At 36.4% G+C, this 23,790-nt stretch overlaps 2 protein-coding genes across 3 annotated transcripts in view; both read left to right on the forward strand.

Moving 5' to 3' along the window:
- TBC1D12 (TBC1 domain family member 12) overlaps positions 1-2,152 on the forward strand; it is a 90,626-nt gene extending 88,474 nt beyond the window's left edge. The window contains exons 12-13 of one of the 2 annotated variants that reach the window (XM_082604163.1): positions 1-259; positions 1,034-2,151. In XM_082604163.1, coding sequence (XP_082460289.1) covers positions 1-259; positions 1,034-1,102 — 328 coding nt within the window. In that variant the 3' untranslated portion in view covers positions 1,103-2,151. Of the gene's footprint in view, positions 260-1,033 lie in introns of both variants that reach the window. The other variant, XM_082604162.1, reaches the window with a different exon arrangement.
- Positions 2,153-12,611: 10,459 nt separating this feature from the next.
- Positions 12,612-23,790, forward strand: part of HELLS (helicase, lymphoid specific) — a 37,459-nt gene continuing 26,280 nt past the window's right edge. The window contains exons 1-6 of the mRNA XM_082639281.1: positions 12,612-12,769; positions 13,206-13,327; positions 18,079-18,201; positions 21,138-21,194; positions 23,520-23,556; positions 23,640-23,704. Coding sequence (XP_082495407.1) covers positions 12,739-12,769; positions 13,206-13,327; positions 18,079-18,201; positions 21,138-21,194; positions 23,520-23,556; positions 23,640-23,704 — 435 coding nt within the window. The 5' untranslated portion in view covers positions 12,612-12,738. The remainder of the gene's footprint in view (positions 12,770-13,205; positions 13,328-18,078; positions 18,202-21,137; positions 21,195-23,519; positions 23,557-23,639; positions 23,705-23,790) is intronic.

Raw genomic sequence — 23,790 nt, forward strand, 5'->3', positions numbered from 1 at the left:
GATCTTCACACTATATAGCAAATCACTACCACTTGATCTGGCCTGTCGAGTCTGGGATGTATTTTGCAGAGATGGGGAGGAATTTTTATTTAGGACTGGATTAGGAATCCTCCGATTATATGAAGATATTCTCCTACAGATGGACTTTATTCATATAGCACAGTTTCTAACTAAATTGCCAGAAGATATCACATCAGAAAAGCTGTTCACCTGTATTGCAGCCATTCAGATGCAGAATAGTACCAAAAAATGGACTCAGGTAGAGTGACATTTTCCTACTTGTAATAGATGTATAAAAACAGTTTATTTCTTGTAAAAAAAAAAAAAAGTCATGTATTTCTCAAATGTTAGTGCTTAAATTTTTTAAAAACTTACAAAAATAATTTTTGACTTTGAAAAAAAAACCCAATGAATTGCTCTGCTTTCACCTCTCCAGACTTATGGCTTTATTTTTATGTAAGTCCAGTAATATTTTATGAGTTTAGTGAAGTACAGCCTACAATAGTCACGTATTTGCCAGGGCAATTGTATAATTACCTTGGTATTTCAGATAGACAACAATTGTTTTAAATACCTGATGTGTACTAAGGGTTTGCAATAAAAAGAATGTAATGTATGATCCTGACTTTTTAGATGCTTAGTCTTATTAGGGAAGCAGATATATTGGCAGTCGAAAGTTAAATGACATAAAAAATAGTGTTAACACTTGCTACATGAATGATAGCCAGTAGGCATTATAAGCTCTCAAGTTTTATTGCTTATGAAAATGAAAATATAAGAATATTGGTCCAGAGGATGTTTTGTTACCTAACAGTAATTTTATAATATTTGGCAAGTGATGAAAACTGGAATCTAACTATATATCATAAAATTGGGTTGAAACAAACAAGAGGATTTGAGAATGGCAGTCTTTCAGGGGACAGAGTTATGTATACTAAAGCTTTTTCATGTTAATAAACTATAGTTTTTAAAATCTCTTTAATCTGCATGGTAGTTTTTTTGAGGATTAATGTTTACTTTATATAATTTCCAGGTCTTTGCATCTGTGATGAAGGATATTAAAGAAGGAGACAAGAATAATAGTCCAGCTCTGAAAAGCTAATCTTCAAAATTTACAGACTAATTGCAATATTTAAAAAAATGTTTTTGATAAAAGTATTTTGTTTCCTATGTAAAAAGCATGGAAGAAAATGTTGAAGAAAGCTAAAAGAATCAAGACTTGGAAAACCACTGATTTTGAATTCCATGGCTGAAGTAAATGAGTACCTATTGACAGTATTAATAAAAAAGTATTTTATAGGGAGAGCCATTTTACAAAGAAAAAAGTTTAAATGGCTAGTTCATACTCCGTAATTTGGAGTGAACAGTTTAACGCAATAAATTTTTTTAACAGCTTTGGAGATAGTTCAAATTTTTACATCTTTTCTTTTTTAACAATTAGCATAAAGGAGGAGCATAACAATTAGCACTTTGGAGGTCAGAAAAGGATTGTTAAATACTACTTTAACTTCCAAAATACTATTTGAAATAAACACCTTAATATAGATATTATCTCCAGTTCCACACTTTTGAAGATATTATAGACCAAGAATAAGCAACGTTGACTGTAAATTATTTACGTCACTGAAGTTGTTTATCTTCACTCACAGGTTGGGGCAAATTTAGGTTATCTGGGAACTGGAAATATCGGTAGGAGATTGTTTAGCATTTGTGTAGGTGTTTTTCCACAGTATCATGTCTATTTGTTTTTGAAAGGAAATTGTTTCATTTCCTCAAGGAATTCCTATCACTCAGAGCATTTTAGCCTCTCTGTTTCTAGTCTAAGAAATTGTTCATCTAGTAATTTAAGAAAGCTAACTGGTAGAAGGAAATTTCTTTGCACTTTAATGGACTGAAGGCTTTTTGGGGGGAGTAAGTCCATAAATATAAATGAGGTTTTTCACTGGTAAGAGTAAAAAGTAATGAATTTTGAGAGTTCTTAATTAGAATTCTACTTGGTGAGACTTTAAATTTGTTAGTTAAAATTCTTTCACTGTAGAAACAAAATCTGTTAATTCCAGTTTGAAATTGGAAATCTTAATATGTAGCCAAGTCCATGACTTGTAAAACACTGTGTATAATTTTCTAATCAAAGGAAATAAGAGTAAAAGGTAAAATTAATTTTTTTCTAATTAGTAACTTTGATGATATTAGGATAAAGGAATGATTAATTATTGGTAAATTGATATTAAATTTATTATAATATGTTTAATTCTTAAACCTAAAATAAATCACTTGAATATCATGAGTGATATCTATATAAAATGGTATTTGGTTAATAATTAGATTTATAGTGTGCTTTTATGTTGCAATTTGGTTTGAAACAACACTTAAGCACACTATTTCTGTTAGTGGTATATAGTCTTCAAACTAACAAGCCTGAGAACCTTGTTAGTGTAGCACCTGCCTCTTTAGGAGTATGGGACCAGACGGTACCTATGTATTTTTACCCCATGGGTCATTCTAGCCTAGAGACCACTAATGGAACCCTCAGAAGTTAACTCTTCTCCTAGGAGCTTGCTTAGTGGAAACTAGTAGTGTAATAAAATATTGAGGGAGGGCCTCCCTGGTGGCGCAGTGGTTGAGAGTCCGCCTGCCGATGCAGGGGATACGGGTTCGTGCCCCGGTCCAGGAGGATCCCATATGCCGCGGAGCGGCCGGGCCTGTGAGCCATGGCCGCTGGGCCTGCGTGTCCGGAGCCTGTGCTCCGCAACGGGAGAGGCCACGGCAGTGAGAGGCCTGCGTACCGCAAAAGAAAAAAAAAAAAAAAAATATTGAGGGAGTACCCAGGGTCTTAATAGGTTTTAGAATGACATTTTAACTCTGGTAACTACTTCCTTGGTATTGGTGGCCCTGATAGGGGAATGTAACCCCTGGCAGTAATCTCATTGAGGTTATACTACCTGCCTAAACTTAATCTTACTTTTGTGTATTTGTTTCCAGAGTTGGACCTAAGTTACTGTATTTCTTTTTCTCATTTTTATTATTGTACAGTTTCTTTACCTTTCAAATATAAATGTGTATATAAAATGTAAATACAAGGAATTTATTAAAAACCACTATTAACAATTACTGTGTAAATAAAACTCGTAAGCAGAGTAATTACTTGAAATGAGTCTTCATTATTTTGGGGATATTTAACTACATGTGGAGATAAAAAGGGGATAAACTTTTTTGCCAAATTTCTCTTCCTGGGATGCACTGGGCCTTTAGCCTCTTGAGACTGACAGTACTGGCAGCTAAAATATTGTTACTGTCTTTTCCCTTGAACCTCTTATACAGGCAGTATGGAGTTACTCATTATTCGCATGGTCAGTTGTATGACAGTTTTTTTGGTTAAAGTATATTTTCAATTAAAAAATAACTGTCCTAAAAGCCTCAAGATAATGTGAAATTTAATATGGTGTTTTATTTGTCTACTTAATCAGTATTTCTCACTTCATTGTCCTTTTAGCACAGGTCTACATTGTATTATTTAAATGCTACTGGAAGACTCCAGCAACTAGCATAGTTTTCTAAAGTCAGAGAACATAGTCATAGTTTTTGCTGATTTCTTTTGCAGTGATGACCTTCATATAATGTTGTTGGTTTGAGTATATACATATATATTTTTTTAATTGAAGTATAGTTGATTTACAGTGTTTGTTAGTTTCTGGTGTAGAGCAAGGTGATTCAATTCAGCTATACATACATACACATATATATATTTTTTTCATATTCTTTTCCATTATGGCTTGTTACAGATACTGAATATAGTTCCCTATGCTATATAGCGGTCCTTGTTGTTTATCTGTTTTATATATAGTAGTTTATTTCTGCTAATCCCAAACTCTTAATTTATTCCCCCACCCCCACCCCCTGGCTTTTCCTCTTTGGTAACCACACGTCTGTTCTCTATGTCTGTGAGTCTGTTTCTGTTTTGTAAATAAGTTCATTTGTGTCATATTTTAGATTCCGCATATAAGTGGTATCATATAGTATTTGTCTTTCTCTGACTTCACTTAATATGATAATTTCTAGGTCCATCCATGTTGCTGCAAATGGCATTATTTCATTCTTTTTATGTCTGAGTAGTATTCCACTGTGTATATATACCACATCTTTATCCACTCACATGTTGAGGGACATTTAGGTTGCTTCCATGTCTTGGCTATTGTGAATAGTGCTGCTGTGAACATTGGGGTGCATGTATCTTTTCAAATTAGAGTTTTCTCCAGATCTGTGTCCAGGAGTGTGATTGCCGGATCATTTGGTAACTCTGTTTTTAGTTTTTTAAGGCACCTCCATACTGTTCTCCATAGTGGCTGTACCAATTTACATACCCACCAACAGTGTAGGAGGGTTCCCTTTTCTCCACACCCTCTCCAGCATTTATTATTTGTAGACTTTTTTTTTTTTGGCCACACCGTGTGGCATGTGGGATCTTAGTTCCCCACCAGGGATTGAACCCGTTTCCCCTTCAGTGGAAGTGCAGATTCTTAACCACTGGACTGCCAGGGAAGTCCCCTATTTGTAGACTTTTTTTTTTTTTTGCGGTACGCGGGCCTCTCACTGTTGTGGCCTCTGCCATTGCGGAGCACAGGCTCCGGACGTGCAGGCTCAGCGGCCATGGCTCACGGGCCTAGCCGCTCCACGGCATGTGGGATCTTCCCGGACCGGGGCACGAACCCATGTCCCCTGCGTCGGCAGGCGGACTCTCAACTACTGCGCCACCAGGGAAGCCCTATTTGTAGACTTTTTGATGATGATGGCCATTCTGACTGGTGTGAGGTGATACCTCATTGTAGTTTTGATTTGCATTTCTCTAATGATTAGTGATGTTGAGCATCTTTTCATGTGCCTTTTGGCCATCTGTATGTCTTCTTTGGAGAAATGTCTCTTTAGATTTTCTGCCCATTTTTCGGTTTGGTTGCTTGTTTTTTTGTTATTGAGTTGTATGAGATGTTTGTATATTTTGGAAATTAAGCCCTTGTAGGTCGAATCATTTGCAGATATCTTCTCCCAGTCTGTAGGTTGTCTTTTTCTTTTGGTAATGGTTTCCTTTGCTGTGCTAAAGCTTATAAGTTTTGATTAGGTCCCATTTGTTTATTTTTGCTTTTATTTCTAGTGCTTTGGGAGACTGACCTAAGAAAACCTTGGTACCATTTATGTCAGAGAATGTTTTGCTTATATTCTCTTCTAGGAGTTTTATGGTATCATGTCTTATATTTAAGTATTCAAGGTATTTTGAGTTTATTTTTGTGTATGGTGTGAGGGTGTGTTTTAACTTCATTGATTTGCATGCGGCTGTCCAGCTTTCCCAATGCCACTTGTTGAAGAGACTCTTTTCTCCATTGTATATTCTTGCTTCCTTTGTCAAAGATTAATTGACCATAGTTGTATGGGTTTATTTCTGGGCTCTCTATTCTGTTCCATCGATCCATGTGTCTGTTTTTGTGCCAATACCATGCTGTTTTGATTACTGTAGTTAGTAGTATTGTCTGAAGTCTGGGACTTTGCCTCCAGCTTTGTTCTTTTTCCTCAGGATTGCTTTGGCAATTCTGTGTCTTTTATGGTTCCATATAAATTTTAGGATTATTTGTTCTCGTTCTGTGAAAAATATCATGGGTAATTTGATAGGGATCTCATTAAAACTGTAGATTGCTTTGGGTAGTATGGCCATTTTAACCATATGAATTCTTCCAGTCCAAGAGCATGGAATATCTTTCCATTTCTTTGATCATATTCAGTTTCCTTTATCAATGTTTTATAGTTCTCAGCATATAAGTCTTTCACCTCCTTGGTCAGGTTTATTCCTAAGTATTTTATTTATTTGATGAGATTTTAAAAGGGATTTTTTGTTTACTTTCCCTTTCTGATATTTCATTGTTATTGTAAAGAAACGCAACAGATTTGGTTTGAGTATATTTTTTGACTCTACAAAAGTTAGGTAACATTGGCAAAAGGGCATTGGGATTTTCAAAGCCTCTGACTTTAGGATAACAGCTTTCATTGTAGCTTAGGAACTAAGGCTATTTTTATCTAGAACAGTCAATTTTTTAGAGTATACATTGTTGGAGGGTATAATACTAAAGCATATAATCATGGAATAATTTGTCTTAAAATGCCATATGGTTTATTATGATTTTTCATTTCCTGTTTTTGTTTGGATAAGGTAAAATTATTTTGTATTTCATGCGCATATTCAGACAGCAGAGATTGGTATAAAAAGAGGCAAAAATCATGTGAGGTAGCAATGGAAAATCAGATTTTAATTTACCACAATTGTTTTATAGTTTATCTGACATATATATGTCAGAAAACAAAGTCTTACCTCTGGGGGGGGAAAGTGATTTTTGTATTGAATTCATATTATTTTGATTTTGTCGAAAATGTGAATTTCCAAATGTAGCGTCAGGGAGGAAGAAATTTTCCTCTACCCTTCTAAGTTTTTCTGGCAGATTTAAGAATTAAATTGACATGAGACACATTAACAGATTAACAGGAGAAGACAAGAGTTTAATAACATGTATTGTGGGAGAGAACCAGGAAAACTGAGTAACTCACCAAAATGACTGAAACCCTCACCTTAAATACTGTCTTCAGCTGAAAACAAAAGAGGATGTTGGGGGTAGTGGTTTGAGACTTCAAAGGGGGAGGCAATGCATGTGGAGATGAAAAGCAAATGTTTGGTAAACAAATGTTTGCTGGGCCTTGCAGTACCCTGAGTGGACTCTGATCTCTAGGCCCTGCCGAGTGTTCCCCACCTCACCTAGCCCATATTCTTAGCTCTATTCCAGAACAGGCCCTCTGTCAAAATTCTTTTTGGCAGTAAAGGGGTCAGTAACAAGAAAAACTTCCTGAGTCTTCTGTTTCTTAAAAATAATCAGGCTAAATTAATCCTCATGCCAAAGAGACACATTTTGGGGTGACAAATTTTGCTTCCCTACAGTGGTAAGACCATTAATTTGGACTTCACTGTTTTTCAACATGTAAAAATGAAAATTAAATAATTTTTTTAAAGATTAAAAAAAATTTTTTTTTTATTTCAGGGAAACTAGCCACTTCAGAGAGAGAAGATAGCCTTGCCCTTTAAAAATATTGTTTGCTAGAAATGCAAATCAAAACTACAATGAAGTGTGTATGGCCATCATCAAAAAGTCTACAAATAATAAATGCTGGAGGAGGTGTGGAGAAGAGGGAACCCTCCTACACTGTTGGTGGGAATGTAAATTGATACAACTGCTATGGAGAACAGTGTGGAGGTTCCTTAAAAAGCTAAAAATAGAATTACCATGTGATCCAGCAATCCCACTCCTAGGCATATATTCAGAAAAGATGAAAACTCTAATTTGAAAAGATACATGCACTCTAATGTTCATAGCAGCACTATTTACAATGGCCAAGACATGGAAGTAACCTAAATGTCCATTGACAGATGAATGGATAAAGAAGATGTGGAATGTGTATACAATGGAATATTACTCAGCCATAAAAAAGAATGAAATAATACCATTTGTAGCAACATGGATGGACCTAGAGATTATCATACTAAGTGAAATAAATCAGAAAGAGAAAGATAAATAATATCACTTATATGTGGAATCTAAAAAAAGTGATACAAATGAACTTATTTACAAAACAGAAATAGACTCACAGACATAGAAAACAAACATGGTTACCAAAGGGGGAAGGGGGGAGGATAAATTAGGAGTTTGGGATTAACAGATATACAATAATCTATAATGGAAAAGAATCTGAAAAAAAAATATATATATATACATATATATGTATAACTGAATCATTTTGTTGTACATCTGAAACTAATAACAACACTGTAAATCAACTATACTTCAATAAAAAACATATTGCTTATTTACTAACTTTAATTGCAGAGGTGAGCTACTTGGTACTTTGAATGAATGCAGGAACACTCGGTAAGCCCTGATTATGTGCTAAGCACTGCCTCAATATTTTGATAGGCTACATAAAGTTACAAGGCTTGGGAAGTTAGCAAAACCGCATTTCTTTATAAACATTCTATCATTCATATTGATCTTCTCTTGGTTCCAATTGAGGTTTTACTTTGTGCATTTTATTATGTGAGTAGGGTTTATTTTCTAAAATACTCCAAGAAGGAAATTTGACTTTACAAAAATGGCATTGGGGGCTTCCCTGGTGGCACAGTGGTTAGGAATCTGCCTGCCAATGCAGGGGACACACGTTCGAGCCCTGGTCCGGGAAGATCCCACATGCCATGGAGCAACTAAGCCCGTGTGCCACAACTACTCAGCCTGTGCTCTAGAGCCTGCGAGTCACAACTACTGAGCCCACGTTCCACACTGCTGAAGCCCGCACACCTAGAGCCCGTGCTCCGCAACAAGAGAAGCCACCGCAATGAGAAGCCCACGCACTGCAACAAAGAGTAGTCCCCGCTCGCCGCAACTAGAGAAAGCCCACGTGCTCAACGAAGACCCAACCAAAAATAAATAAATAATTTTTTAAAGTGCTTCATTTTTTGAACGTTTAAATAAACAGTACTTCCATTATTTTTTTATTTTATTTTTTATTTTTGCTGTATGCGGGCCTCTCACTGTCGTGGCCTCTCCCATTGCGGAGCACAGGCTCCGGACACGCAGGATCAGTGGCCGTGGCTCACGGGCCCAGCCGCTCCGCGGCATGTGGGATCTTCCTGGACCGGGGCACGAACCCGTGTCCGCTGCATCGGCAGGCGGACTCTCAACCACTGCGCCACCAGGGAAGCCCACTTCCATTATTTTATTTAAGGTAAAATGACATGTACTATTGCAATATATTTGGAAAAATCATTTTTGTAATAAAAGTGTATATGATAATATAGACATGAAGGAGTATATAAAATTGATAACAATGGGGTATATATGTTCTCATTTTTCATCTTCATGTACCACACTATACAAAATGGTATTATAAAAGCAGAAAATGAAGCCTCAAATGTTTTTGGTCTAAGCAGTATTGATAATCAATACTGTAAGTACATGATGTATTCTGATTATCAAATAAATCCCAAGGCTTTTAATTTTAGCTTCTATATTCTTAAAAAACTTTGAAAGGGAGTATTAACTTGATTAAAACTTTTGTAGATTGTAAAATGCTTTGAATGCCTGTGTTTGGGCTTGAAAGTGTGAAAATAAATTGGAAAGTGTTTGAATGATAGGGTTTGTTTTATTCTTAATTTATACCAAGTGATTTTAAATAAAGTGTATGCAGTAAATTTGTCATAACTTAGTGGTAATAGTTCTTCTGATTTGATTTTTAAAGCCACTTACGTGAGCCCTTGAAAAAGTAAACAATTCTCATCACACTTTTAATTAGACTGCATGTTTTATGATCTTTTAGACATGTGAATCAAATCCTATTATTCCTTACTCAGGACCCTCTAGTGACATTCCTCATAATAAAAATCCAAATTTTTATTACAAGTTCCTATTTATTCTAGTCTCTGCTATCTCTACAATTTCAACTGCCACTCAACCTTATTAAGTTCACTGTGGATCTAATTTCTCAATCTCCCAATTTCCTATCTACCTAAGGGCTTTTACTCTTGCTTTTCCTTTGGAAATATTCTTTGCCTAAGTCTTCGTATGGTTTATATTATCTTCTCATTTAGGTCTCTACTTAATGTCAGTTTACTCAGAGTCGGACTGTTCTCTACCCATCCTCTGTCAGTATCATGACCTTACCCTACTTCATATTTCTTTATAGTTATCTATTACTTACCACTAGCTAACATTATTTTATATAGTTGTCTATCGTTTCCACTACAACGTAAACTCTGAGTTCAGAAAGATTGTCTTGTCTTTTATTACCTCCGAATTCCTAGTGCCCAAAATAGCGCTTGGCACTACACATGATAGATATGGATGAACAGATTGTTTTTATTTTGGACGATTCCTAGTGAACTTACCTTTCATTTAGAATATTTTTATTAGATTATACAATTAGTTAGAAACTCAGGTCATTTCCGGTTCACTCAGAAAGTTCAACACTTAGAGATTGGGGAGAGGAGAATGAACGTCAGAAACAGGAATATCAGGAATATCAGGACAGTGTGGGGGTCAGAAAAAACAAGGGCCAAATCTGTTTCCATAAAGAAGTGATCAATGGTGTCAGGTGTCAATGAGGTTGAGATGAGGACTGAGAGATGTCCATTAAATTTGACCATGTGTAGTCACTGATTTCCTTAGTTACTTTGGTGTGTGTTCAAGTATTTAAGTACTAATGGAAAATATTCAGTAGAGGTTTAAGAAATAGTGAATGGGGGTAATGTATAATCTAAGATTCCTGAATAGGCTGCAGGGAGATGGATCCAGAGCATATCATGAGAGAAAGTGGAAAAGGTGTCAGATGCAGGTAGGTTTGTAAGTTTGGTGTTGGGAATCTGGAAGGGGAGTTCTGTCTTGTAGCTATTGTTTACTTTGTGAGGTAGGCAGGAAATGGGGCCATATAAGCAAGAGGGAGCACTGGTTTTGTTTTTTGACTGTTTTGTTTCACTTCTTTGATTGGGTGGATGGTGAAGCCATTAAGAAATCTAGAAGAAGACGGCATTTTGTGGCTCATCTGGACAGTCTACCTCTGATTTTTTGTGCCACACCCTCTTGTCAACTCTGCTTCAATCATACTGGTCTTCTTCTGATACTCAAACATACCCAAGCTTATTCCTGCCTTATTCTCTTTGCCCTAGCTGTAGCTTCTTCTTGGCCCATTCTTCCCCTGGGCTAGCTGGCTGCTTGACATTTGGTTCTCAGTCTGTCACTTCCTCAGATACCTGATTACCCAGTCTAAAGTAACTATCCAGTTACTCTCACACCACTCTATTCTAATATTTTGCAGAGAATTTCTCACACGTACGTATTTGTCTCAACTCCTGGAAGGTGAGTTCCATATCAAAAGGAATCCTGTTTGCCTGGTTCATTGCTGTACAGCACCTAGAAAAGTTACAGGTACCCAGATGACATTTAAATGTATACCCTTAAAATGAAAGAACAAAACTTTTCATAGCCACTCTTGAGGTCTGCACAGTGGCAAACGTGTCCGGAAACACCCAGTGCAACTCGTGTCAAGTGTGGGGCTAAGATGTTAGATGAGATTCCTGTCCTTTGAGAATGAGATGAAATTGCCTTGAATTCCATCCCACGTGTGTTTGGATAAATCTTCCCCATTTGATCTCTGAGGAATCAGAAGGGAAGTTGTTGGCCTTGAGTTGATCATCGAAGTCTGTAGAGCAGATACTGCATGGAACAAAGTATATAGAGAAAAAACAGACTGAGGAAAGATTGGGGAGGTGGGCCACAATTGAGTTCAAAAGAGGGAACAAGAAAAGATTTTCAGTACATTAGGGGAAACCCCTGTAAAAAGCAGTGTTTCAGAAGTCGGGGCAAGAAATTTCGGAGTTAGTTTGGTGAAGGTCAGAAATCTTAGTAGCGTGAGACTGACTGATAGCTATTGTCTTTGATAAGAAAGAGGTATGATTTAATAATTACTAATGGAGGTTATAATTTATCTTAATACTGAACTAGTTTTCGAAAGACCTGGGTTTGGCTACTGTTTTATCACAAAGTGACTGTAGGCTTCTGGGCAAGTTAATTTATCCTCTGTGAGCATCAGTTTTCTCACCTATAACGTAGGGATAAAAACAATCTGCTAATCTCAGTGTTATGAAGGTTGCTGAAGATGGTTATGAGGGACGTGACATGCATTGTAAACCCTTAAATTTTGTACAATTACAAATAATTAAAGTTGTTGGAGTCAGAAATGGAGGAAACAGGTAGTTACATGGCAGGTATACCATAAATTCTGAGGTTGGGGCGAGGGGTAGCAAAAGAACTTGTTAAAAGGGACTGCAGGTAAGAAAAGGAAGGACTGAAGGCTGAAGTGAAAACCAAGGGACAGAAAAGCCCAGCTCCTCCCTTCAGGTGCCTTCTCTAATAACTGCTCTATTGAATTCCTGAACCTTACGTCTTTTCTGCTGGCCACTCCGGTAGGCTTATCACTGCATTAAGTTCTCCCTTATTCTGAAACAACTTTTCAACAAGAACTCTACCATAATCTTCTTATTTCTCTCTCCTATCCCAGCCACAAAAAGAGCCCTCTTCTGGGTCATTTCGGGGAATTTTCACGCAAACTGTGAACTGCGGAAAGTGGCAAAGTTTAGCAATATTTGTCTCTGACATCTTCACCTGGATACTCAGTACATCTTTCTACCTAAAGGATCATCCGTTGGCAGGATTTAATCACATTAGCCGGTGTGTGAAGGTACCTTGCAAACAAGAGCGCTACTGAAGTCTGCATAGTGCGGCACCATCATCAATTACGTAAGGAAACCGGGCCCTCCACGGTAGGCAGACTCGCCCAGTATCACACAGCTAGTTTAAGGATGACTTCTGCAGCAAAACCCAACTTCCCCAAACCCGAGGCCCCCGTAAAAGCTCACAGTCCCCCAAGACGGTTCTGACGAAAACCAAACTTCGCCAAGTCTCGCGCCACCGGGGCTCGGGGGCGGGGTGGAGAGCACGAAGTATCGCGAGATGACGGCGTTTTCCCGCGAAGGAGAAGCGCGCGTTTTTCTCTGGCCGGACACCTGGTCGGGAGACTGGGACCGGCAAGCTGCTGGGAGGCTTTAGCGCGCGGCGTTGCAGGCGCTGTGAGGAGGGCACCCGGTTCCGGAGTGTGTGTCCAGCCATGCCGGCGCAGCGCCCCGCGAGCAGCGGCGGTGAGTGAGGAGAACCTGCCTCCCGGAGCGGGCGGCGGCGTCCGGGGCGGGAGTGCGGGAGCAGCATGGAGAGACTGCAGCCGAGCTTTTGAGGGGAGAGGCGACCCCGGGCAGAGACTGAGGAGGAAAGGAGGGTTACCTTTTCTGTGGGGAGTGAGTGGGGGACACCCGGAGCTGCGCGTATGTGCATGGTATAGGAGATTTGACACAGGGGAGCTGCGTTTTCCCGAACATCCCCATTTGTAAACTGGGGTCCAGGCAACTTGTTGACATAGTGAAGTCTTAGGATGTCTTCTGAGAGGTGATACTGGCGTCCCCCTGGGTCTTCATGGTTTGCCTCAAATGCATCTGGGAAAGGGAGGAAGGTTTTTTCCTCGGAAGTTGAGTAACTGGTCATTTTTTAAAGCTGCAATTTAAAAGCCTTGTCCCCTCCTAGGGTCCGTAGCTCCAGATATGGTTGAACAGCCGGAGACTGCCGTGATTACCCCAGCCATGGTAGAGGAGGAAGAACAACTTGAAGCTGCTGGGCTAGAGAGAGAGAGGAAGATGCTAGAAAAGGTAAAATAGGCATCAAGTTCATCGTCGGGGGTGTGGTTTGTGTGCTTAAGTTTACTAGTCTGGTTTTTCATCAACTTTATTATTTTTTTTTCATCAACTTTAAAACGGGCTTCCTTATTTATCTCTGTTTACCGATGCTATTTTTGAGAAACCTTTGCATGAGCTTTGAATGAGGCTTCTATCAGATATAGTCTTGGTCTATACAGTGGCCTCATCTCTCTTAAGTGAGCATTTCAAATTGCTTGTTTAGCTATTATAATTCTTCCAAAGTCGGTAGTGAATTCTTTCAGTGCTGTTTTCCACCTAAGTGATTAACTTGTTTTTTGCTTTCTTTTCCATTTCTTGGGCTATTGCTAAGTAAGATCCTTTAGGTTGAAATGTGATGTACTTTTTCAACGAAGCGTTAATTATCCTTGTGGTTTTCTGGTACAGAGTATTTTGTAGGTTACTAAAAACAGTTTTTAACCTCTAAAAAAACTTTAGTTTTTAAGTATATTTTACTCCAGTACTGTCCCACCCTGTTGCTTTATTATTGCATATGCAAGAAGACTGACACCTACTACATCTTATGTGCTGCCTACTAAGTGATTTTCTTTTAATAATTTATTTAGCCCTCCCAGTATTATGGTTATTTAGGTACTTTTGATATCTCCATTTACATAGGATGAAACTGAGGCAATTGGGGGTCGGGTCACACACTAGTGAACTGAAGTTTGGCTGTCTCCAGAGTTCTTGTCCTTAACACTAAACCTCTCTGAGGACATTAATATTGAATTAACTCCATGTAATTACAAAACTACTCAAATTGGGGAATAATTCACTCCAAAGGCAAGTAATGAATTAGTTAGTTCCCTGCTATTTTATATCAACAATAATGACTCTTTTGTTAGCATTTTTGACACCTCATGATCATTTATTCTGAGTCGGTCACTGTTCTGAATGCTGTACATGTATTTTGCTCATTGAATCCTCAATAGGATCAAGTAGATACCATTATTAAACTCATTATGATTACTATTATTAAACTTACTAGTTTAATTACTAGTATAAACTATTACTTTATTAAAATAGTCTATAAACTAGGTTCTATTTTCATTCCACTTTACAGATGAGGAAACTGAGGCACCTAGAGGTTGCCTGGGGTCCCTCAGCTAGTAAATGGCAGGACAGAGATGGTAGTGTAGGCCATATGGTTCCAGAATTCACACTTTTTAACCACCTTGCTATACTTTCACTCCAGTATATAATAGTTCCATTATTACTGATGATCTGTAGTTAACCATAATCCGGTAAGGCAGTATGTTAACAAATTTTAATAGAATTGGGAGGTCAACCTTGAACCACCTTTACTCATTCTATGAATTCCTATAGTACTTTGTTAGACAGTATTATCCTTACTTACTTGATTCTTCCTCACTTTGTTCCTTGAGGGCACATCACATTGTTTTGTTTTTGTAGGCTGTGCACCTGGCAAATAGTAGGCTATAGTAAATGTCTATTGAATTTCTAACTAAGGTAAAAGAATATTTTATAATATATTACCTAACATATATGATTATATAAATAAAATAAATATACTTACTAGCCATTGTAACAAGGTGAATTGTAAAGGATGAATCCTGGGGCATGATCGAGAGTAGAGTCAACTCCAGAGATTGTAAGCGATAAACCCTAATTTTGAGTAGTGTAGTTCACTTTTATAACCCATGAAGATTGTTGGTTAAGGAAATGCTATTTGAAGAAAGATATGAGGTGTAATAAGAATACATTTCAAGAATGCATGAGTTCAAGTGAAGAAAGATTATTTTCACATTTAAAAAAGGTCTATCAGGGAATTCCCTGGCGGTCCAGTGGTTAGGACTCCAGGCTTTCACTGCTGTGGGCCCAGGTTCTTTCCCTGGTCAGGGAACTAAGATCCCACAAGCGATGCGGTGCGGTGTGGCCAAAAAAAAATTTTTAAATAAATAAATTAAAAAGGTCTGTCAAAATTTATAGTACCATAAGTATTTGCTGATTAAACTAGAGGTCAAAATAACTTCTACTTTCAGTGAAATTTTTAAGCTTTTGGACATTTTGCAATCCTAAAGCTTTTTGGAATTGTTACTCTTGAGGGATAGGTATGGTACAACTAGCTTTTCTTTAGCAGTTATGCATCATAGAACTTAAAATAGCAATTTTTAATCCATTTTTCAGTACTTCCATGAATAAAGCTCTTTTCAGTCCCATTAGTGTAAGGGTGTAATTTGCTAAAAACCTAGTAGGATTGTGGTTCATTGTTATTACGTGTCTTTTTATGTACAGGTATTGAAAGAATTTGATTACTTTTTGCCCTTGACACTTACAAATTATTCCCTCAGTGACTGTAGAGAAAATTCTAAGAATAAGTCTCTCTCTTACATGTCCTTGGAGCCAAAAAATTCAGTACACAAAAGTAATGATTCCTTTTCTTTTGGGAGAATTCAGTATTTATGGGCATATATTTAGAAGTACTTAAGAGAGGAAGAGCTAGCTTAAGTTCTTAATGAGAAGCATTTACTTTGCTTTAGGAGGTTTGAAGGTTTGTGAAGATCCTGGAGAATGATTTTGACATTCATTTGCTACAGTTATTTTCTTTGACTTTTCACCTTCATTTCCTTTTGAAAGAAGTCATTGTTAGTCTAGAATACTTGAGAGTAGCTTTAACTTCTGTGCACGTGGGGGAAGGGGAATGGTAAGAGTTGTGAGGGTTCTTGGAAAGGTAAAAAAGGAAAACAGTTCATATTGTGTAACCTGAAATAGAACTCCCTCCGCAAAATAAATAAATAAAACTGGGGTTTGGGAGAGGTAATGGGGTAGACAGATGGGGTAGAGAATTTATGCTCTTGGTGTCCACTGGCATACTCTCACTCTCATCAAGAGATTCTTCCTGCCAGGCACTCAGTATTGAATACTTTCCACAGATGAAGCTACAATTTACTTTAATATAACAGACAACAAAATTAAGTCAAGAAAGAGTAATGATAGATGAGAAGATTTACTACAGAATTATTTTGAAATACAGAAGACTGGGTTTAAAAGGTTAACCATTGGCGTATTCTAATTATATTATAAATTATTGTTCCATGATGGCACCTTAAAGCTTTAATTACTTTAAAGATGTATGCTAATTTATTCTGAACAGGACTTAAGGCAGCAGATAAATTAAGCACAAAGTATTTTAACTAAAATTAAATTTAGGAATTCATTTTTATAAAGTTTTAAGTAATTTCATCTCATTTATAGTATCCATTTCATTCAGTGACTGACTATTGTAATCATAGTAGTACGTTGGTAATAGTAAAAGAAAGGCCGTCCTAAAAGAACTGAAAATAGAGTTTTATGAGACATCAACAGATTATCTGCACAGGTAAGACTATGGATGATTTTTAAAAGAATTTTTATTTTCTTGTAATGCGCACGTATTTCATTAAATTTATTCTTAGGTATCTTATTGTCACTGCTTTTGTAATAGAAAATAAATTTATTTTGAAAGAAAAGTTAGATGACAGAACATCTTGGAAATATAAGCTAATATATACTGGTGTCTGATTTTTAAGGTCAAGCCTTAACCACTAAATTAAATTTACCTCACACACACACACACACACTCACACTTACTCACTCAGGAGTGGAATTGATGGTTAGTAAGATTTGCATATATTCAACTCTCACTTGACTTCAGCCCACTTAATGCTTTTCTTTTGAGTTCAGATTACAGTATTTGGCTGGCAAATTATGAACTGGATTTGGCCTTATGTCCATTTTATTGGAACACAACTTTTGTTTACATGTTGTCTATAACTGCTCGAAGGCAGATTTGAGTATTTGCAATACAAACCATACGCTCAAATATTTGCCGTTTCCCTTTTACAGAAAATGTTTGTGGACCATTGAACTATACTATTTGTTGCTTTTGTTTTCTCTCTTGTGCCCTCTGTTATTCTCTTAAAATGTTTAACTTTTATTGTGAATTGAGAGGGTTCCTCTTCAGCCACTAGACTGTTGTATACTCTTACAAATCAATAAATAAATGGTGTGTAAAAGTAATATGGAAAGCAGAGGTTTGTAAATGGAAGGCATACAGAGGTGAAAGATAAAGGTAAGAGTATGAGAGTAGAAAGCTAAAAAGTAAGGGCAAAGCTTGGGCAACACAATACTGAGGAGGAAAGAAGCTTGTAAGAAATAAACAGTAGATTTAGCACGTTTAAATATTTTGACAATATAGTTTTTAAATTCTAAAACTAGATGTTCTGATTCCTAGCTAATGAGACTATCTTTTAATTCCAGTGCTCCTTCAAATTAAACTGGTGTATAAAATTTTTCTTTTCTGAAATCATTTGGTTTTGTAAAAACTTAAATTCAACTTGAATTAAATATTTGCTTTCTCACTTTAATTTCAGATATTTTGAAAATGGACCTTCAATTCTGTAGATGCCAATAACCATATATTCAGTGTCTGAAATTTCAGTATTTTGGTAGCCAAGCTATACTTTATCAGATTGCCTGTTGAACCCCAGAATCATATTTTTTTGTAGCTATTCTAGGTTTTTGTTTGGAAGATAACCATTTTTAGTAAGTGAATTTAATATTATAAAAATATTTTTCATGAATTACAGGAAATATATTAAACCTAAAGAGCAGTTGTTTGGTCATCTTTCTTACACCTTATGCAAAAAAAAATCAATGTATGTCAGGAAACCGTTAGTAATTATGGAAACTTTCTCTTTGGATAGGCTCGCATGTCTTGGGATAGGGAGTCCATGGACATTCGATATCGTAGACTTCAGCATTTGCTTGAAAAAAGCAATATTTACTCCAAATTTTTATTGACTAAAATGGAACAGCAGCAGTTAGAGGTATGTATATGTGATTGATTATAGCTAATAGCTTAAATTTTTAAAATAAGCTTTATTGAGATATAAATTACACACAATAAATTGCACACATTTTAAGAGTTAGATGAGTTTTGACCTGTGTAACCACCGGCACAGTCAAGATAAAGAACATTTGATCATTTTTATTCCTAAGAAGCATTCCATTGTATGAATATATGAACATTTTTTAAAAATTATGAATACTGTATTAATTAAATGAACAAGAATTAAGAACTAGAACATTCTAAATATTTTTTCACCTACATTTCTGCTTCTCTTTCCCGTCTCCTTGCCTCGTTTACCATCCTAACCCAGAGGTAATTACCATCATGAATTTTGTATTTATCATTCCTCTGCTTAAAAAAATAGTTTAACATATGTCACATATGTATATATCCATAAACAGTGTATATTTTTGGTCTTGCTTACTTTGAGCCTTATAAGAATGGTATCATACTATATGTAGTTCTTCTGTAGTTTGCTTTTGTCATTCAAGGTGTGTTTCATTCAAGAGTAACTGCTTCTAAGCAGACTTTAGACCAAAACTCCTGTTTTTAGTTCCAACTTCATCCTCACTGTGCTGCCTGCCAATCCCTGAGCTGTTGGAGTTTCCTCAATATAAATTGCTTTACTCCAACGTTTATTTTTTTATTCACCTGTTAACTGATTTTTATCCTGTCCAGTGATATTTTTTGGATGCCAGAAATTGTGAATTTTATGTTGCTCAGTCCCCTTTTCTAAAAATTGCTTTATTGAAATATAACTGATATACACAAAACTGTACATTTTTAAAATGTATACCCATGAAGCCACCACAGCCAAGGTAATGAACATAACCATTAATTCCAAAAAATTCTTCCTGTTCCCCCATTTTTAATGAGATATAATTGACATGTAACATTATATTAGTTTCAGGTGTACAGTGTAATGATTCAATATTTGTATATATTGCAAAATGATCACCACAGTAAGTCTAGTTAACATTGTCACTGTACACAGTTAAAAAATTTTTTTTCCCTTGTGATGGGAACTTTTAAGATTTACTCTCTTAACAACTTTCAAATATGCAATAAGTATTATTAACTATGGTCACCATGCTGTATAGTACATCCCCATCCATGACTTGTTTATTTTATAACTGGAAATTTATACCTTTTGACCTCACCCCTCACTCCCCCACCCCCCAACCACCGGTCTGTTCTCTGAATCTGTGAGCCTTTTTTTTTTTTTTAAGATTCCACATGTAAGTGAAATCATATAGTATTTGTCTTTCTCTCTTATTTCACGTAGCATAATGCCCTCAAGGTCCATCCATATTGTCGCAAATAGCAAGATCACATTCTTTTTTTATGGCTGAATTCTGCCCCTTTTTAATTTTCTCCCATCCCTCACTTCCTGTCTTCATCACCAGATAGCTACTGATCTGCTTTCTGTAATTATAGATTTGTTTGCATTTTCTGTTGGTGTTAGGTTCTTTTAGCTTTTATATCTGAAAAAGTCTTCATTTACCTTTATTTTTGAAAGATTTTCTACTGGGTGAAGAATTTATTTTTCTTTAGTGCTTCCCCCCACCCGCTTGCAGTATTTTAATGATGTTTCACTGCTTTCTAGCTTACATTGTTTCTAACAAAGCTAAAGTCCTTATGATGGCCTACAAGACTATAAGCAGTCTGGTTGCCTCCCTCAACCCCCATACCTTTCAGACCTTGTTCTACGTGTGTTTCCGGCCTTTAGGCCTTTGCACTGGCTGTTTTCTACTTGGAACCCTCTTCTCAATAGATATCTGCCTGGCTTACTTCATCATCATCTTCAAGCTTTGGCTTACACGTTTTCTCAATGAGACCTGCCCTGACAACCTTAAATAAAGTTACCTGGCACCTCCATCCTCACGCTCCTGATCCCCTTTACCTTTTTCTTTTCTTCGCATTGCATTTATCATCTAAGACACTGTATAATTTATTTATAGTCCACTAGAAGTATGAAGATTTAAAAACTTGGGCAAGTGTCAACACTACAATAAATCCTTTTGTCCCCATCATTCACATTTAACAGTTATCAATCAAGATTTTGCTACATTTGCTAAATTCTCTTTTTCCTTTGTTGAAGCCCTTTTTAACCCTTCGTTTGGTAAAATGAAACAAAAACAAATACCAAGCCTAATGACTCACTGTAAGGTAAATACTCTTAACCACCTCTTGGAAATGGTCTGAATTGTTTTCTGTCCTGCTTTTAAAGCTTTGTTAGGGGGCTTATGGAACAGCTTTTTTAGTCCAAGAATAACTTGGTCCCTCTTCTGAATGTTCTTGAAGCCCCATACATTAAGAGGCCTTTCAGCTTTGGCTGACGGGAATGTGAACTGTTTCTGAGCCCTTGTGAGCACAGGGATTGTTCTACCTGCTTTCTAGTTGCTCTTTTCCTGGCCTTCATTTTCTTACACTCACACACTGATCAGTACTCAGCCTGAGGATGCCACTACAGATCTTCAGAGCCTCTTTTGTATGCAACTGTCTCCTCTCTGGTACTTGACCTTGGTTTGCTAGCGCCTCTGAGTTTTGCACTCTGTCTTTTCAACTCAGGGAGACTGTTGAGCTCTATTTGGGTTCTCCCTCCATTATTTGCACTTGGAAGTTGCCTCCAGGCAGTAAGCTGAGCAATCAGAAGATTCACGTGGTTTGTGACAGTGCTCACTGTACTTTGCTGCGTGTTGCTGAAAACCACTGATATATTTTATCTAGATTTTAGTTGCTTAAGGCAGGAGGGTAAATCTGTTCTCTGTTACTCCATAAAGGCTTGAAGCGCAAGTTCTTGTTTTTTAATTTTTATATACAGTTTCTTCATTGTGAACTTAAGTTATTTGAGATGTGTGTTTCATACTTTGCATTTTCCAGTTTTGACACTAAGAAAAAATTATCTTACAGGAACAGAAGAAGAAAGAGAAATTGGAGAGAAAAAAGGAATCTTTAAAAGTTACTAAGGTAATAAATAGTAAGCTAGAATATTTTGTATACGTTACCTTAGATATTGAAGACATTCTCTTGTATTCTTTTGACTACTGATCATCTATTTAATTTTAATCTTCTTTATCTGATAACCTATCTTTGTTGGTTGCATAGAAATATGTAAAATCCATTTCTCAGTATTTTAGATATATGGGAGGAGAGCTAAACTATGACCTTTTTAGTTTCTTATTCTGTGGACTATATTTCATAATAGCAGAATTTCACTTTCTTATCTGGAGAAAAATCTGCAAATATTTTATACCTCAAGGCATTTTATAAGTGGCCAGCTCTTTTGGAGTATGTAATGCTTACTCTTCTTCATGCCTCTAACCTCATCATGTCAACTTGGAGCCATAAGAATAATCTGAATTTGTATCTTGTACATAGCTGTAGCAGTGGAACCAAAATTGGAACATGTGGCATATATGGTAATAGCATTTCAGATAGAGCATTCATTTAGGGATAGCCTGAATTTTAGATGAGATCTTTTTGGGGAATATGTTTTAACATGAGGCTGTTTAATGCTATATTGATAGGGATTGTACAAACAACACTTGTGTTAGTGAAAAGAGAAATAATAAAGGTAACATTTATTGAGTACTTACTATGTGCCGGGTATTGTTCTAAGCTTTACATGTTTTTACTTAATTCTAAAGCAGCTCTGTTAGGTAGAGATACTGTTATTATCTACATTTTATGTATAAAGAAGCTGATGCAAGGAGATAAGGCACAGTTCATCCTCATTGTTTATAGATCCCATACTTGCCACTTAGCCTATTTGCTAAAATTTGTCACCTGTGTTTTTGTGGTCATTCACAGACATGTGCATATGCAGAATGGCAAAAAATTAGAGTCTCCCAACATGCACATTCCCAGCTGAGGTCAAACAAAGCTATCTGCCTTATTTAAGTTGTCACAGTGTAAACAAGTGTCCTTTCTGTGGTCATTTAATGCCATGATTTTTGCATTTTTGTGGTTTTGCTGTTTAAAAGACTGTCGGCCACATTGTGCTGAAGTGCTGTCTAGTGTTTCTATTGCAAGAAGGCTGTGATGTTCCTTATGGAGAAAATATGCGTGTTAGTTAAGCTTCCTTCAGATGTGAGTTACAATGCTGTTGGCTTTGAGTTCAGTGTTAATCAGCATGTTTTAAATGAGCTGTGTTTAAACAGCAACATGCATAAAATAGGGTTATGCGTTGATCAGTTGATGAAGATGTGACCAGAGGCTTGCAGGAACCTAAACTTGTATTTCTTCTAGATGCACTGATGCAATGTTCCCTAGTTCAGTATTGACAGCGACTTTATAGAACACAACTATTGTGAATGAGAATTGACTAACTTTGAAGGTCACATATCTAATAAATAGTAAATGCCAATAGGAAAAATAGGTAGGGTATCTTTTAAGTCCAGTTACTTGATTCTTAGTGTGGTTATTGGTGATGTTAAAGTACATAGCAGATAACTGCAACAAAAGCAATTGTGGAAAACTGATGTTTGGCTCAGTTGTGAATTCCAGGAACTTATTTTGGGTTTTTGAAGAATGTACTTATAATTTTACTGGCTTAACCATTTACTCCGTACTCTTCAAACTGCTGATTTCAATCAGCCTTCATTTTCACCCAGCTAAATTTTTATACCAGGTTTTGGGTTTCTTTCCCTTTATTCTAAAGGTGTCAACCATTAAATTCTGCCTATTCCATTTCACTCGTCTCTTTTGGTATTTTCTTTTTTAATCCTTTACATTTTTAACTTCATTTTTATATTTACCTTATTTCTTTGTCATTTTTATTTTTCATATACGTTGTCTACCTATTCTTTGCCATCTCTCATTCTGAAACTTTGTTTTTGAACACTTCTTCCTTTCCCTTATCTCCTTTCACTAGTAATTTTTCAGTTGGTTTTCTCTTTTATTTCTACTGTCAGTTGTAATTAACTTATAAATTATACTGAAAATGAGTACTCCTTCCATACCATACCCAATGAGTATCTTCAGCATAAGTATAGTTAGAGAAGATGTACATGGTAATTTCAAAATAAAAATGCCTTCTTTGTTTAGTTTTGAAATGTCTCTTACATGGAAGAAAACTGAGGAAAGTAGAGTCTTTGGGAAAAAGTAGAGGGATATGGTTACAAACAAGTTATAGTAGGGAAATACAGAAAAAGATTACCTTTTGGTAAGCATAATAGTGAAGAGTTGTGGATGTGGTTCAACTGCAAGGAAAGCTAACCTAATGAGTGCCTTTTAACATGTAATACCGTAGAAGTCTTTAGGAAAATAATACTCTAAATCCTTGTTTTGTAGGGTAAGAATTCCATTGATGAAAGTGAGGAGAATGCAGGTAAATTTCCTTGTTCCAGTTTTGAAGACTATGTGTTTATATTTTTGTTTTAATTATTATAAAATATAAATTTTTTTTTATAGTTATGAGAAAGAAAAGAGGAAGAGAAGATGAATCATACAATATTTCAGAGGTCATGTCAAAAGAGGTAAAAATAAAGGGGGAAGGACACATAAGATTCCATGTTGAGTAAAACCTGTTGTGGGTTTTGAACCACCTTAAAGCTGTATTGAT

Source organism: Mesoplodon mirus, assembly GCF_964341445.2.
Source record: "Mesoplodon mirus genome assembly, chromosome: 2".
Lineage (NCBI taxonomy): Eukaryota > Metazoa > Chordata > Mammalia > Artiodactyla > Ziphiidae > Mesoplodon > Mesoplodon mirus.